Source organism: Chiloscyllium plagiosum, chromosome 31 (genome assembly GCF_004010195.1).
Source record: "Chiloscyllium plagiosum isolate BGI_BamShark_2017 chromosome 31, ASM401019v2, whole genome shotgun sequence".
Taxonomy (NCBI): Eukaryota; Metazoa; Chordata; class Chondrichthyes; order Orectolobiformes; family Hemiscylliidae; genus Chiloscyllium; species Chiloscyllium plagiosum.
Genome location: NC_057740.1, coordinates 25,090,872 through 25,109,086, shown reverse-complemented (window position 1 = coordinate 25,109,086; position 18,215 = coordinate 25,090,872). Strand labels below are relative to the sequence as shown.

The 18,215-nt window shown below is 40.7% G+C and overlaps 1 protein-coding gene across 2 annotated transcripts in view; it reads right to left on the bottom strand.

Moving 5' to 3' along the window:
- The window catches only part of ap3d1 (adaptor related protein complex 3 subunit delta 1), a 91,997-nt gene that overhangs the window by 54,567 nt on the left and 19,215 nt on the right, over positions 1–18,215 (bottom strand). For both annotated transcript variants that reach the window (XM_043721194.1, XM_043721195.1), the window contains exons 2-3: positions 4,681–4,776; positions 3,934–4,014 (exon numbers count right to left, since the gene is read on the bottom strand). In XM_043721194.1, coding sequence (XP_043577129.1) covers positions 3,934–4,014; positions 4,681–4,776 — 177 coding nt within the window. The remainder of the gene's footprint in view (positions 1–3,933; positions 4,015–4,680; positions 4,777–18,215) is intronic.

The window sequence follows — 18,215 nt, the reverse complement described above, 5'->3', positions numbered from 1 at the left end:
ACCTTAAGATAAAGGCTTGTCAATAGACAACGTCTTATAAAGGTTATGAACTCTATTATCACCAGGGCTTACGACAAAAATCACAAAAGGTCCATTTCACGATTTGTTCCTTTGTAAAGCTCAGCCACAGCAGCCACTCCATGACAGCACATTTTCAAACCTGTAACATAACTGGGATGTTTCTAACCTTGAGAAATTGCAAGCATTGTTTGCAGATTTACTAGATATTGGTAAATCTCAATCTTGCTCAAGGAAGTTCTTAGAATGGAAGCTCAAAAAATCAGTCTTATGAATTCAGGAAGGAAGACCCAAAGCATCAGGATGAGGAAACTACTACTGGCAAAGACAAGTTTTGCAACAAAATTTGGTTTCTATCCAGGAGAAGGGAGGATGGGAGAAACAAAGAAACAAAGTTGATGCCTATGTCTTGACCATTACTTGGATTTTGCATGATAACAAACCACAGAGATTGTCAGAAAAATCAGAAGGAATGCATAAGAGTGAGAAATGATAGACATGCATATTGCAATGCATCACATTCATACAAACATAGCAATCAGGAGGAGTCAGTTACTAGATTCCTTGAGCCTGCTCTGCCATTGAAGACGATCACAGTTGTATGATTATTCCACCACATTGCTGACTGCTTCGATAACACCTCACTGATGTCTTATCAAATATCTCTACCTTGACCTTAAAAAAAATTCAAAAAAGCAGTGGAAGCAATTTAAGGAAGAATGTTCTCAGGACTCATGACCCTCACCACTGCTAGCCACTGTGTAAATTATAGCCATGCCAATGTGTAGCTCTGACAGAATGAATGAGCGTTCATTTTCCACATTAACCGTTGATGTGACTCCTTATTAAATGAATCCTGAAAATTTACATGCATGGTGCACATAACTTTCTCAAATAATTCCAATAAGTTGACTAAATATAATACCCCTTTCAAAAAAATCACTGACTCTGCCTGTTCACCTTGAACTTGTCAAAAGTGCCCTGTAGTATTCTAGTAATACTTTCAAACATTTTCTCTATGATAGATATTAAGTTAACTGCCCAGTGGTTTTGTCTTCCCTTTTTGAATGAAGGGGTACACACACACTACTTTTCAATCTTCTAGAACATGCCCAAAATCTAGGGAAATGTGCAAAATTTAAAGCTGTACATTAATTTTAACACAAGGCACTTGCTATAAGACTCAAGGATAAAGTCCATCAGCACTCATAGCTCCACGGAGCTCAGTACCACTCCCCTTATGATTGCCATTTCATGGAGTTACTCAATTCTGTTTATAGCAATTTTTGCACGTCACTTGCATCTTCTAATGAAAACTCTGTTCAATTCACCTGCTATCTACTTATATCCATTAATTGCCCAGACTCTCATTTTTCTCTAAGGCTCTCATTTTGGTACAATGTTTAGAAAAAATATCTGAAGGACCTCTTTCCATATTTCTACTGAACTCTCATGCATTAAATTGTCCCGCATTAATTTCTCCTTTTTTTTTTTAAGATTCAGCTCATTATATGATTTGCCACCCATTGCTTGTGTGGGCTCAAAATCATTCCATCACATTAATCCATTCTCAGCATCACCATTTTAGGACTCGTTTTGTTCACTCCTTCTCTACTTCAACTGGATTCTTGATCTCACTCCTTTCCTAAGTGATTTCTTTATTGTCTGTTACATATCAGAATGAAGTTAGATCTGGACACAGACCAGTTATTATAATCACAAGCCAGTCTCATTATCTAGTACCACCACTTTTCTCACCACCTTCCCTTCTGACTGATCCTTTTCTTTCACTCCCTTTTTTCCTCCCCAATTTTCATCTCCTCCTGCTCTATTTCTCTCTTTACTTTGGTCCTTTTATGGTGAGGCAGAGACTGGACTGCAAGCTAGAAATGTATAAGCAGATCCAGTCAAGGCTGCAGGCATTAGTAAAGCAAAGGCAATAGCAGATCAGACCAAAGACAGCAGACACAGCCTAAGGTACCACGATGAATGCTCAATTTCAAGGAAATGCGAAAAAATACAAATTTCATCAAAATTTACAACTGCTAGTATTTGTGAAGTGAATTGTAAGATACAGCTGACGCCAGGAAGGTGGGGGAAAAAAAAAGACAGACAGACTTTATTCTTGAAGACTCAAAAACTTGAAACTACATATGGCGAAAGTCAGCTTGGCAAGAGAAGAACTAGTATTTAATAGAATGACAACAAGGGCATGCAATAAGCAAGACTCAAAACCTTGGATGTGCACAGGAAGAGTTTCCATTCTACTGGTTAGTAATACAATTTTACCCAATTCACCTAAAATAGTTCAAAAATTCAAAGAATGTCCAATACAAGTTTACCAATGTTTTATAATTTAAAAAACAGCAGATAGGAAGGCAGTCCTGGCCAAAAAACTGGCCATGTCTATAATTAAACCAAGCGTGACAAACTTCCCCAATTGTATTTGTGGCCTTTCAAGGAAGCTACATTATTTATTGCATTTACACAAATAGGTATCTTGTAAATACATTTAAATACTGAAATCTCTAATTTATGCAAGATTTTCTTTGTTCTTTTTGGGTGGCAAAGTGGCAGATGGATTTCAATCCAGACAAATGCGAGGTGATGCATTTAGGCAAGTCTAATTCTAGAGTGAATTATACAATGAATGGAAGAGCCTTGGGAAAAGTTGATGGGCAGAGAGATCTGGGAGTGCAGGTCCATTGTACCCTGAAGGATGCTGCACAGGTGGATAGAGTGGTCAAGAAGGCATATAGTATGTTTGCCTTCGTTGGACAGGGTTTGAGTATAAGAGCTGGCAAGATATGTTAAAATTGTACAAAACAATGGTTCAGCCACATTTAGAATATTGTGTACAGTCTGGTCGCCATCTTACCAAAAGGATGTGGACATTTTGGAGAGGGTGCAGAGAAGGTTTACAAGGATGTTGCCGGGTATGGAAGGTGCTAGCTATGAAGAGAGGTTGAGTAGGTTAGGTTTATTTTCACTAGAAAAAGGAGATTGAGGGGGGATCTGATTGAGGTTTACAAAATCGTTAAGGGTATAGACAGGGTGGATAGACTCAAACGTTTTCCCAGAGTGAAGGATTCAATAACCAGAGGTCATGCTTTCAAGGTGAGAGGTGGAAAGGTTAAAGGGAGATACAGGCAGCAAGTACTTCACACAGAGGGTGGTGGGTGTTTGGAACGCATTGCCAGCAGAGGTGGTAGAGGCAGGCACAGTCGATTCATTCAAGATGCGTCTGGACACATGCACGAGTAGGTGGGGAGCAGAGGGTTACAAACGTTTAGGAATTGTCCGACAGGTTTAGACAGTACATTTGGATCGGCTCGGGCCAAAGGGCCTGTTCCTGGGCTGTAAATTTTCTTTCTTTGTAACAACCAGTACTTACTGAAATGAGAAGGGCGGTTATTTAAAAAAGGTCATTTCAGTCATTTAAAATTTTGTCACCCATGGGGTGGATAGTGTTTTTATTAATGCTTGTGATAAATACCTTCTCAGCTTCAAAAGTAAAACTGCACCAATTTACCACACACTGATCACAGAGAACCCATCATTTGTGATTACATACAAGTTTGAGCAACAAGTTGAACTACAACTTCACCTGCAAAAACTAAAATTTCATTCGAGTGCAAGGTGCTCCCACAATGGATTTTTTGAACTAAGCCAAAGATTTTTCTCTCTTGTACCATGAGGCATGAAGACCAAAAATTAAAATTCATTTCTCAGTTCATGAATTGACTATTTGTCATCAGTAAATCTCAAGGTGAATTCCCAGAAAATAAATGTTCTGATATTTTAGCAGTTCATACCACTGTTTAAGTGGTAAAGAACGATCTTTCATATTGCCATATTACTGTATCGTTCCTTCATTTATAAGGCCACTGTATAGATAAGAGAAAACATTTCTACCTTGAATGTAAACTTCGATGAACTCATTACTTCTATAATGTTGAAGGCAGCCCAGCTGATATCATAACCCAGCATCTGCAGCTGTTTTGGGGGTGGAAAAACATTTTGAACTGTAACTGTAACAAGTACTCTTACTTTAAGATAGCATTCAAAACAATTACACGAAAGCCACTAAGAAAATAGTAAACAAAATAGATTTTTTTTTAGAAAGATTCCACATAGAATTATTTTTCTATTTGTCTCACAATGAAGCACTTAAACCACAAGTTTAGTGTCAGTCTCAACTTTACCAAGTTGAAACTTGTTCCACATACTTTAGGTGTCAAGATCTGAATTCATTAGCTAGCAAAACAAACTAAAGGTCCCTCCAGGACTTGCTGTTCTATTTCAAATGTCACATTCAGTCTTTTGATGGTACAAAGCAAAATTCTCAATATTTAATTCAAGTATAAGACAACCGTATCTTCTTTGGTGCCATTTTGGTACTTGAGTAGTACAATATTGGGGTTGCGAAAACAATTTCAAATACATGTTCTTAACTATTGCACCTAAAGGAGGAACTTATGCAGAACACATCAAAGAGCAATAAACATCAACCTTAAAAGTCGAACATGAATTGAGAATTTTACCCAAGGGCCTGATTTATGTCAGTTGTATTCAACTTAACTAAATAAACATAGATACTGCCAGCACACTGCACAATTTAATTTTATACAGGTTCTTTCAAATTTGCCACATTTTACTTACATATGCAAGCTTGATGACCGCATTGGCCTTGACCGCGATATTATCCTGCTTCAGCTCCTGCTTTATTTCATCAATACATTGTGAAATGTATTTGGCCTGAAAATTAAGAAACATCAAAACATTGAATAGTTAAGCAAAATTATCAGATAATGTTTACAAAATTGAAGAGCTACCAGTATGATCTTTCATGCGTAAATTATAAAATAACTCACTTTCATCAGTTAACACCAAGAAACAAAAACATCCACTAAAGCTTGCACAATGCACGTGCCATACAAATAAACATTCCAACTACTTCCCTTGAAAAGAGATGGAGACCAAATGAATACAACTAAGGGCAAGTACAATATAATAATGGACAACATACAGCAAAAACTGGCGACTGAAATCACTGGCAGATGTTGAACAGTATTGCTAAGGTCATTAGCTAGTCCAATTGGTTTTAGTAAATGACAGAGTTCTGCCACTAGCACTAGATTGACAGAATGCTAAGCTGACATTCGATACAATGAACAGAAACTTCCTCTGCTTTTATATTGAAAAGGTGGAAACCATTTTCTTCATTGCCTGTTACAAACTCAGCTTCTGTGCCACTGAATCCAATCCTCTTGCTGGAAACTGTCCAAGACCGACTCAGAATGTTGCAACCTTGGGCTTTATACTCAACACCAAAATGAGCTCCTGACCATATATCCTTGCCATGGCCACTTTGCCCTCTTCCAACTTTGGAAGATAGCAAGACTCTTTTTGCCATTTCTGCTCATTTGTTACTCAACTCTAATTCATACTTTTGTATTTCAACTTGAGTAGTCCAATGGTCTCCTGGCCAATTTGCCACATGGTGCATTCCATAAAGCTGAAGTCTCCAAAATGCTGCTGCCTGCGCCCCATGCCTTGGGTGTACAAATTTGCTCCATTATTCTACTGTGAAACACTTCAGGACATTGTGTTAAAGCTGCTATTCAAGCTGCTGTTGCCTGAGACGCAATATTTAAATATTATGAGCCTATGACTACTAGATGTTTGCAGCACAGCTTGCTCATCGAACATGCCAGGTTTCATTGTTGAGACAAAAAAAAGGCAAGCTGTTAGGTAGAGGTTGAATTTGGCCTCAAGTGTTAGAGAATTCAGATTTTACTTCTTGCTTCGTCAGTCAAAAAAGGTACCTTATTTGAAAAGAATCATCACGGTCAACCAATTTCTGTTTTGGCCAGGAACACATTCATGTTTACAATTCTACTCACTTGATTTCAACTGAAACGAAAAGTGGCATGGCGTGCTAACAACATACAGTTGATACTGCTGGCTTCTGACAAACATGTCATTTAGGCATCCATCACTTATCAGTACTGGGTAGGTTATTGCCGAGAGAATGATGTGGAGCAGAGAACAATCTAAAAAAAAAATTTAACATGCATGCATGGGTGAAGAGAAAAATGAATAAGAGACTGTTTAACCTGACATCAGTATCAGCGAAAATGCAAGAGTCTGTGAAAGATTTCGTAACAGAGCACTTGGAAAACAGTAACAAGAATTGGACATGGCACACAAGGGAAAATCACTCTTGAGAAATCTGCTGAAAATTTTCAAGGAGGCAACTCAACAATGCAGGGAACCCAGTAAATGTGATTTACTTGGACTTTCAGAGAGCGTTCAACTGAGTCCCACACAAGAGATTAGCATGTAAAGTGCATGGGAGTGAAGGTAGTGTGACAACATGAATAGGGAACTAGGTGGCACACAGAAGGAATCAATGCTTGGACGCCAGCTATTATAATATATATTCAAGATTTCGCTGAAAGAACTAAGATAAAGAGCTCTATGTTTGCAAATAACAGAGTTGGGTGGGTGGGTCAACTGCAAGGAGGAAACAGATGTTTCACTCAATAAGTTGAGGGGTAAAGTAAGATGAACTAAGTGGATAAGTGTGAGGGTATCCAACTTATCTGAAAGACAAGTTATCTGAAGGGCTACAAATTGAGATAGGAAAACGTGCAATGAGCCCTGTGTCCTTGTACAACAGTCACTGAAGCTAAGCATGCAGGTTCAGCAGGTGGTAAAGGCAACAATTACCTTGCTGGCCTTCATAGTGGCAGGATTGGAGTATAGAGCAGGGATGTTTTGCGGTGATAGAGGAGGGCAGATTGATGAGATCATACCTGGATTATTGTGCGCAGTTTTGGAATCCTTAAAAGAGGATGGATATACCATAGGATGACCCTAAGACACAGGAGCACAAATTAGGCCATTCCACCCATCAAGTCTACTTCACCATTCAATCATGGCTGATAAGTTTTAATCCCATTCTCCCACCTTCTCTCCAAAACGTTTAAACCCCTTCAAATCAAGAACCTACCTCGGTCTTAAATATACTCAATGACCTGCCCTCCACAGCCTTCTGTGGCAATGAAGTCAAAAGATTCGCCACTCTGACTGAAGAGGTTTCTCATCTCCATTCTAAAGGGCCTTCCCTTACCCCTAAATTGAGGCGAGGTAGCCTCTCCTACCAATGGAAACATCTTCCCACTGTCCAGTTTGCCCAGGCCATTGAGAATTCTCTCAGTTTCAATTAGATTCCTCCTCATCCTTCTAAGCTCCATCAAGCTCCATGAGTTGTATAAGACTCTGGTGCGGCCGCATCTGGAGTATTGTGTGCAGTTTTGGTCGCCATACTTGGTCGCCATACTATAGGAAGGATGTGGAGGCACTGGAACGGGTGCAGAGCAGGTTACCAGGATGTTGCCTGGTATGGTAGAAAGATCGTATGAGGAAAGGCTGAGGCACTTGGGGTTGTTTTCATTGGAGTAAAGAAAGTTTAGGGGCGACTTGATAGAGGTGTACAAGATGATTAGAGGTTTTTTAGGGTCGACACTAAGAATCTTTTTCCACGTATGGAGTCAGCTATTTCAAGGGGGTATAGCTTTAAATTAAGGGGGGGTAGGTATAGGACAGATGTTAGGGGTAGGTTCTTTACTCAGCGAGTCGTGAGTTCATGGAATGCCCTGCCAGTAGCAGTGGTGGACTCTCCCTCATTATGGGTATTTAAGCGGGGATTGGATAGGCATATGGAGGATAGTGGGCTAGTGTAGGTTAGGTGGGCTTGGATCGGCGCAACATCGAGGGCCGAAGGGCCTGTACTGCGCTGTATTCTTCTATGTTCTAAGTATAGACCCAGAATCCTCATACGTTCCTGTGTTACGTCTTTCCTTCTGGGGGTCATTGTCATGAATTTATTCTGGACGTTCCAGGGCCAGTACATCATTGCTGACTTTTGGGACCCAAAATTGTTCACAATATTCTAAATGACGTCTGACCAAGCCTTATAAAGCTTCAGAAGTACATCCATGCCTTTAAAAGCTAGACCTTTTGCATGTGCTCGCTATGGAGTGAGGAGCATAATGGTTTACCAGGCAGATTGCTGGGATGGCAGGACAGATGTATCAAAAGAGATTGGCTAAATTACAATGATATTCAAAGGAGCTCAGAAAAAAAAGGGGGGAAATCTCAAACTTCTACAAAATTCCAACACGATTCAAAAAGGTAAATAGAGCAAGGATGTGCCTGAGTATCAGGGAGTCCAGAGCAGAGATCCTTTTGACAAATTTTATGCCACCTATACATTAACTTCCTCAATCCGTTATTAGTGTTAGGAGCCTTCAAACATTATTAAACTCAAACTTAACTCGCAAAAACAGAAACTGCTGGGCAAAGTCAACAAGTCTGGCAACATCTGTGAACAGAAAGCAAAGTTCACGTTTCATGTCTAGTGACCCTTCTTCAGAACGGATTGTAAAGTTGGCATATATACTGAAGATGGGGTGGGGAGAGGATAAAAGGCAGTAGTAAATGATAGGTTGAGCTAATCTACAGAGAGAACACTTGGGCAGACAAACGAGTGGATAAAGGGGAGTCTGGGGAAATAAATAGCTGCAAATTGTGACCACAGTGGCTAACAATGGGAAGGTAGCAGTCGTAGTAACCCACGTAATGGCAAGATGTGGCAGTATGAGGGTTAGGGTACAAATATGGGACAAAGTGCTCAGACCATAAAACAAATTGAACTCAAAATACAGAGTCCCCAAGCAGAAAATGGGACGCTGTACTTTAATTACAACTTCTTTAACTCCATTCATGCTGTGTACCAGTACAGGGTGACCAACCAAGCTTTAAAAATAATTTTTCAGCAAACAGAGGGGCTAATGGATCACTTTTAGGAACAGCTTACAGTACAAATGTTGCATGTAACACACAGAACATGATTTTAATATGCTGTGATTTTAACATTTTAATCAGTCCTATGTCACCACCCTTTCTTTCTTTACACAGAAGAAAAATTACCCAAGAACACCAATTCCAATTTTCAAAAACCATTATGCACCAAGATTAGGACCAGACTTAGGCCATTTTCCCGATCAAGTCTGCAACATTCAACCATGGCTGATATATTTCTCAACCCCAATCTCCTGTCTTCTCCCCTGTAAGCCGTGACCCCCTTATTAATTAAGAACCCATCTCTGTCTAAAATACACTTGTGACTTGTCCTCCACAGCTCTCTGCAGCACTTAGTTCCTCAGATTAACCACCCCTCTGGCTGAAGAAATTCTTCCTCATCTCAGCCTCAATGAAGAACTGAGCCTTCTAATCCTAGTTTCTTAAATGTAAAAATATCTTCTCCACATCTAGTCTATCCAGGCCTCTGAGAATGCTGTAAGTTTCAATCAGATCCCCTTCATCCTTCTGAACTCTATCAAACACAGACCAAGATATCTCAAATCGCTCCTCATTCAGCAAGCCCTTAATTCCCATGAACATGGTTATAAATTTCCTTTGGACCCTGCCAACATCAGCACATCCTTCCTTAGGTATGGGGCCCAAAACTTTTCAGTATTCCAAATGCTGTTTGACCAAAGCCTTGTACTGCTCAGACTGTATTTCTCGGCTCTTATATTCTAGTCCACTGAAACGAGTGCTAACATTACATTTGTCTTCCCTGCATGCGTTTTCCCAAATGCCAACTGAACCTGCATGTGAACCTTAAGCGATTCTTGATTTAGGACTCCCAAATCCCTTTGTGCTTCAGAATTCCAAAGCCTTTGCCAGTTTAGAACATAGTCTCCATTTTTGTTGTTCTGATGCTACACTAATTTAAAAACTTGACAGATACAGGAATGGTCAGAGTATGAGCTATGCTTCAGGGATTGCTTTGTATAAATTTGATCAAGTCTGCACAGCTCTCTCAGAATTATGTACTTCCATACCCAATTGATTCAAAACTGAACCTGCAAGTGAGAAGAAGTTTTTGCACCCAGTCAATTCAAATCAAAATTTGGTGAAAAGTTAGTTAAGCAACTATTTTTGTATTTAACCACTTCTGGGACGTGGGCGAGCATTTATTGCCCATCCTCAGTTGCTCTTAAGGTAGTGGTGCCATCTTGAACCCCTGCAGTCCAGCTGTAGGTTGATAGACAATGCCCTTCAGGGAAGGAATTGTACAATTTTGACCCAACGATAGTGAACGAATGTCACCCACACTCCATCGAATTATGTCAAAGGCTGTCACTCTTGCCTTACTTCTAGAACTCTCTTTTGTCAACTATCAAGAAATTTACTAGATCGCGTGCTCAGGATCATGGCAAACAATATACTCAGACACCTTGGTCCTTTGGCCAAGGTTTAGTGATCCTTTGGTAAGACAGGCTGTGACAAAATTTCCACTTTCATAAGCGAACAATGACATTGAACCCAGATAACATTTCTTGTAAACTCAAAATTTCCACTAGCTACCACAAATATGATGATCAGGAAGCTGGGAAATATTCAGTTGGGCTGAATGCTCCAAATTAAGTTGGCATATAATTTCTGGTAGAGGGAACTTAATGGCTGATTTTGATTCAACTACGAGTAGAAAATGATAGCCAGTGGCAGCACAATGGGTTGCCGTTTTAACAGCAATATGTCCAATTATGGCATCAGTGAGGCAAACTATCAATAGTATGGATAGATTTTTAATAACACAGCAGAATGAGAACCCAGGACATAAAGATATTTGCCTCCACAGCTACAATTCTTTTCTTCAAGAACCTCTCCCTCTGGTCCAGCCATTATAACATTGTCTAAATGGCTCAAGGGTCTGACATGTAATATAGAAAGATATATTTATATAGATATTGATCTGACCGTCATGCACCTTTGACATAAGAGCCTCAGGCCTTCAACTGAGGCACACAGCTGAAAGAGAGCACGCAACTTTCTGATTTTAATAGTGACAGATGAAATCAAAAAACCTTGCATTTAACACACATCTTTAGGTTAAATCAGACAAGGTCTGATTTGAAGGTCTTCAGTCATTTTCTTCAGTTAAATTGCTGGCATTAAAAGGAAAGCTGTAAATTGAGAGGAAAAATCCCCAATGGATAAATTAGTGTAGATAAAATAAACTTGCATAATAAAGCACTAACTCTTTCCAAAGGATTGCTCAAGTTTGGAAAAGGTTTGATAATAAGTTAGCAAGTTTTGAGAAGATATGTAGCTCAGGTTGAGGTTCTGGATGTAGGTTTACTCGCTGACCTGGAAGGTTCATTCTCAGACGTTTCATCACCATATCATGTAACATCTTCACTGAGTCTCCAGTCGAAGCACTACTGGCGTTTCCTGCTTTGTATGTGTGGGTTTCCTTGGGTTTGTGATGTCATTTTCTATGGTGATGTTTCTCAGGGGGTGGTAGATGCGTAGACTGATAATCGTGATAGATTAATAATTGGGGCAGCATGGTGGCTCAGTGGTTAGCACTGCCGCCTCACAGCACTAGGGTCTCAGGTTCGATTCCAGCCTCAGGTGACTGTCTGTGTGGAGTTTGCACATTATTCTGTCTGTGAGTTTCCTGCGGCTGCTCTGGTTTCCTCCCACAGTCACAAAGATGTGGTCAGGTGAATTGGCCATGCTAAATTGCCCATAGTGTTAGGTGCATTAGTCAGGGGGAAATGGGTCTGGGTGGGTTACTCTTCGGAGGGTCGGTGTAGACTTGTTGGGCTGAAGTCCTGTTTCCACACTATAGGGAACTAATCTAAGTCCTTAGACTTTTTGAACTCATTGACAAGTGGGCTTCACTGGCTCAGCTAACATCTATTGCCCATTCCTATTTCCATTAACAAGTGATGAGCTGTGTTATTGAACCATTGCAGTCCATCTGATGTAGATACACCTAGAGTGCTGTTAGGAACAGAGTTCCAGAATTTTGACCCAGCAACACCGAAGGGCGTCTGGATGATTGGTGGCTGAGAAGGGATCATTCAGATAGTGGTTTTGGCTTATAGCTGTTGCTCATCTTTCTAGGTGCTAATGGTTATGGTTTTAAAAAATATCAAAGGACCCTTGGTGAATTTCTGCCATCTATCTTCTAGATGGAACACATGCTATTGGGTCAGTGGTAAAAGAAATGATTATTGAAGGACACAACACCAATCAAGCAGGCTGCTCTGTCCTGGAGATGGTGTCAAACTGCTTTCCCTGCAACTTCATGAGGTACAATACCCACTCTTACACCTCTCCTCTCACCTCTGTCCAAGGCCTCAAACAGAGATTTACCCGCTATTCATACCACCAGATCTGTTGTATCCATTGCTCCTGACGTAGTCTCCTCTCTATCAGGGAGACCAAACACAGACTTGTGGACGCATCAAACAATCCAACCTTCTGGCACCATCCCTTTCAGTTCCCCTCCCAACCTCTGGAGGACATGTCCATTCTTGGCCTCTCCCACTGTCAGAGTGAGGCCAAACATGAACTGGAGGAACAAGACTTCATATTTCGCCGAATGAGCTTACAGCCCAATGGCCTCAATATTGACTTCACCACCTTCAAGATCCCTCCGCCCCAACCTATCCTACGTCCAGCCTTCCCCGACCTAACCCACCAATCTTCCTACTCACCTATCTGCTCCACCCTTCCCAATGACCAAATCACCAGAACTCCATATCTGCATCCACCTATCACCGTTCCACTTACCCTACCCAACCCCCCCCGCCCCAATCCCCTCTATTTCTGTAGTCCCCCCTCACTCCCCAGTTGTGACAAAGGGTTTGAGCCCAAATGTTGGCTTTTCTGCTCCTTGGATGTGGTCTGATCTGCTATGCTTTCCCAGCTTCACATCCATTGACTCATGTTTCTTGCATATTGTTGGAGCTGCCGTCATCCAGCCAAGTGGGGAGCATTCCATCACACCTTGACATATGCCTTGGGGAATCAGGAAGTGAGTTACCTAGTGCAGGATTCCTAGCCTCTGATCTGCTCCTGTAGCTACTCTATTTATATGGCTAGCCCAATTTAGTTCCTGGTCACAGTTAATTCCCAGGATGTCCATCTACATACATATCAATGTTGAGCTTGGTTGGCTGGATGGCTAGTTTGCAATGCACAATGACACCAACAGCGTGGGTTCAATTCCTGCAGCAGCTGAGGTTACCAACAAAGGCTCTCTTTCTCAACTTCTCCCCTCACCCAAGACATGGTGATCCTCCGGTTAAACCACAAATCATCTCTCTCCAATGAGAGAGCAGTCCTATGGTCTAAGACTATGCTAACTTAACCTTCAGTGTTTTACAGATATTCCAAACATCTTTTATACAGTATACTCTCAATTTCAGAGTTTGATACTGTCAAACAATTTCAGAGACAACTGTATTTTGAACCAATGACTGCACTTTGACAAAAGCTAAACTACACAGTTTTTTAGGCCAAATTCTGGACAGCCTTTTTCTTTTAGATTAGATTAGATTAGATTAGATTACAGCGTGGAAACAGGCCCTTCGGCCCAACAAGTCCACACCAACCCGCCGAAGCAAAACCCACCCATACCCCTACATTTACCCCTTAGCTAACACTACGGGCAAATTTTAGTACGGCCAATTCACCTGACCCTGCACATCTTTGGATTGTGGGAGGAAACCGGAGCACCCGGAGGAAACCCACGCAGACACGGGGAGAACGTGCAAACTCCACACAGTCAGTCGCCTGAGGCGGGAAATGAACCCTGTGAGGCACTGTGAGGCAGCAGTGCTAACCACTGTGCCACCGTGACGCCCATTAGACTACCATTGACTACCATTAGAGGTCACTCTGCAAAATACTTACTTTAATTACTTTAAGATTCCAATGATTTCCAGGAAGATGGTCCAAGTCATCCAAGTCATATGAACTTAGAGGAATGAACTTAGAGTGAAGTCCATGTGTTACACTGTCACATCAACATGTATCCACAAATCTTTCACGTATACGTTTTGAGCTGCTTTCAAATGGCACATTAGCTAAAAGTTAACAGAGACATCTAATGAATCAAGACAGTTGTAACGGCCAGGAGGCCCTGAAGGGAGTCGCTCAATGTTGAGCACGTCCTGCAAACAGATCAGATTTGATCAAGGATTTAATTGAAGGCAAATCATTGTTATTTGGATAAACTCTCAAAGTCATTAGTTGAACTATTCCGTGGTACAACGTCGCAACAGAATTATCATAGCCAACATGTGATATGTCACTGATCCCAAATGTTAAAGGTAAAGAGCAAGGCCTGTTTTCTACACCACCTTTCACAACCAGAGCCCATCCTCAAGATATTCACAGAAAATTTAAATACTTGAGAAACGTAGTCCCTGTTTCAAAACAAGAAAATTAGGAAGCCAATCTGCACAGGGCAAATTGATAACAACCAGGTAATCTGTTTATACAGTTTTATTAAGGGATAATTATTGGTCACAGCACCAGAAAAACGTCCTCTGCTCTGCTTTGAAATCGTGCTTTGGAATATTTCTCATCTACTTTGAAAGCAGGCAGGGCTTCAGGTTACTATCGGAACTCAGGTGACACATCCAAAAGCACAACACACTCTTATTGCTGTACTGAAGCCAGAGCTTGATTTTACATTCAAATCCAGGAGTTGAAACCACAACCCTCTGATTCACAAGGTCCCCGAGCCAAAGATAACTTCAAAAAGGATCCTGTGGGAAGCTAGGGAAGAAATTGTGGGGCCCTCTGCAGCCATATCTACAGCCATGGTGAGATGCCAGAGGATTGGAGGGTAGCTAATGTTGTGCCACTATTTAAGAAAGGCTGTAAGGAGAAGCTTGGGAACTACAGACCGGTCAGTCTAACATCATTGGTAGGTAAGTTGCTTGAGGGGAGTCAGAGAGAATTTACATGCATTTGGATAGGAAAGGACTGACGAGGGATAGTCAACAAGGCTTTTTGCGTAGGAAATCATGTCTCACTAACATGAATATTTTGGTTACTTCCTCAAAAAACAAAGTCGTGTGATGGATGTGGTCTACGTGAACTTTGATAAAGCCTTTGACAAGGTCTAATTGGTAAAGTTAGATCACTTGCCAAGTGGATACAAAAACTGACTTGTTGACAGGGGACAGGGCAGAGAGGGAAGCCTGTGACGAGCAGTATTTTGCAGGGATCGGTGCTGGGTCCATAGAGTCATAGACCTTTTGTACGTAAATAATTTGGATAAGAATATACAGGGCATGGTTAATAAGTTTGCAGATGACACCAAAATAGGTGGTGTAGTGGACAGGGAAGGATGTCATCTAAGATTACAAAAAGAGATCTTGATCATTCAAATTGGAGAAAGGCCAATTTTGACGGTATAGGCAAGAACTTTCAAAAGCTGATGTTCGCAGGAAAAGGGATAGCTGGAAAATTAGATAATGAGGAATTAGATAATGAGACTCCAGAGACTCCTGTTAGGATAAAAGGTAAGGCTGTTAGGTATAGGGGATGCTGGATGACCAAAGAAATTGAGGATTGCATTTCTGTCTGCCTGTGTTCAGTTGGTCTATTAGGTGAAAGTATCCTAAGAGCATCACCCTTTTTTGCAAAATACAAGATTTAACAAATAGTTTTCCATCTTCTTTGTTTGTTTTTCATGGCATGTACAGAGTAGTCAATCCTCTATGCTGATCTTATGACTTGAATATCGGTAGACATCCAAATGGTGTTATTAGATTAGATTACTTACAGTGTGGAAACAGGCCCTTCGGCCCAACAAGTCCACATCGACCCGCCGAAGCACAACCTACCCAGACCTATTCCCCTACTTTTACCCTTTCACCTAACACTACGGGCAATTTAGCCTCGCTAATTCACCTAACCTGCACATTTTTGGATTGTTGGAGGAAACCGGAGCACCCGGAGGAAACCCACGCAGACACGGGGAGAATGTGCAAACTCCACACAGAGAGTCACCTGAGGTGGGAATTGATCCCGGGTCTCTGGCGCTGTGAGGCAGCAGTGCTAACCACTGCGCCACCGTGCCGCCCACAATGATGGAATACTGTGCGTGAGAGTCAGGCTGTTGCTTAAAACATTCTTTTATAAAATGTCTGTAATGACAAGGTCTGTCAGAACATCATTTTGGATCTTGTGGTAATGACTTTACCTGCAGCATAAATAATATATATTCTGAATAATTGTGCTGCAGAATTTGCAAAGTTCCACAATGACTGGAATGAAATAGTCTGGTGAAAATCATGAAAATATAAATGGTATGCATGCTTTGACGTACACCATGCAAATATTTTTAATCAACCTATTCAGACATCCAATGACAGCTCTGGAATAAGTAGGCCTTGAACCTGGGCCTATGGTTGAATAATGTTAGTTAGCTCCCAAGTTTTAAAGTTGTATTTGTACACAAAGTTCTGATGCTTTTTTTTCACATGATGAATTGGAGTGAATTTGGTTGGGTTATGTCGCTGGATTTAGCAAGGCAGTTCCCACATATCTACTCCACATGGGCTGGAGGGTTATTGTCTTCATGCAGCATCTGTTTTGATGACTGCATTTAGTTTTATGCTTTGGAAGAGTAAGGCAGATGACTAGAAAGCAGCATGGTGATGTCACAACGTTTTCATGGTTAAGGGCCCAGTTTCTTCTGGTATTATGCTCGTAGGTATGTCTACAAATATTCTTTCATTGTTAGTAGCACTGAGTTCAGGGACTGCCTCACTATGGGAATGGAAGGGGAAGAGTTGGTTAACAATTCACCTCGAACAAGTCAGCTACATTTTATTATAGCTTGCTGAGCTCACAGAGATTTGTACTCTAAAGTGACTTGAATGTCATGGAAGCAAACAACAAGGATTAATTATCTGGATTGATTTCCCAAACACCACCCTCTTTCATTCAATATGCTAAAATAAGGGAACCAACTGTATTTAACAGAAGTGTCTATAAGGGAACAGTTTTAAAACATGATACTTTAGAAATGAAATTGCAGTAACATTTGTGATCCAATTATACATGGTATGCATTTGTCAGTTACGTTGAGAGATGTTAGGATTTGCCAAGGGTGGGGGGGTCCGGCGGTGGTGGAAATGAGATAATTATGGCCATGTGTGTGAAGCAGATGATGGGGTCACAACCTTTTCATAGTTAAGAGCACATTTTGAAGATTTATAACTCTCACTTTATCTCCGAATGTTTGAGCTTGCTGGCTTATTTGCACAAAGATAACTGGATGACATTAACACAACATTATGTTTCCAATAAAATTCACTGCATTTACTTGTGAGTAGCTGGGCCAAATGTGTGAGGAAAGACCCAAATTCAACCCCTTGTCTATATGATAAGTTAACTCCTCTTGACTACTGTCTGTCAAAATTCATTTAAATTTGTTACTTTCAACACTCATTTTACGTATGATTGGTGAGATGGTACACTAATTATTTCATTGAACAGCTAAGGTGAATAGCAAAGGCCTTTTTCCTGGGGCGGTGGTGATGTTTAAAACTAGGGAGCATATTTTCAAGATGAGAGGAGAAAGATTAAAAAAAAGACACAGGGGCAACTTTTCCAAACAGAGTGTACTTCATAAGTGCAATGAACTGCAAAAGAAGTGGTAGATGCAGGTACACTTATAACATGCCAAAAGACATTTGGACAGGTACATGAATAGGAAAGGTTCAGAGGGATATGGCCAAATGCAAGCAAATGGGACTAGTTCAGTTTGGGAAACTTAGTCAGCATGGACAAGTTGAAGCCAAGTGTCTGTTTTCATGCTGTATGACTTTGAACATACATTTTTAAAAAAAAAATCAGTTGGTTTAGTAATTCTACAATACATTTTATTAAGTTTCGGTATAAATATTAAGTGCTGACAAACTGATAAAATTTTGAATTAGTGTTTAAATATTCAAAGATCTAATTATAATGATCAGAATATTGTGACATCATCCATTTAGCACTGCAATTCAAGATTTTTCAGGGTGCCCTTTTGTGGTGTAGTGGTAGCATTTCTGCTCCTGGAACAGAGAGCCCAGGTTCAAGACCTACCTGCTCCAGAGCTGTATGCTAACATCTGAACAGGTTGATTAGAAAAACAGGTTCAAATTTTAAAAAAGACTTCACTCTTGCTGTCAGCATAAATTTTTTGACACGCTGTTCTGCAAGTCTTGTGCAAATGTTACTACATAGTTGCAACAGTTAACTTGCTATCAGCTGATCCAATGCTTGAAATGAGGTGCGGGGAGGGGAGGTGC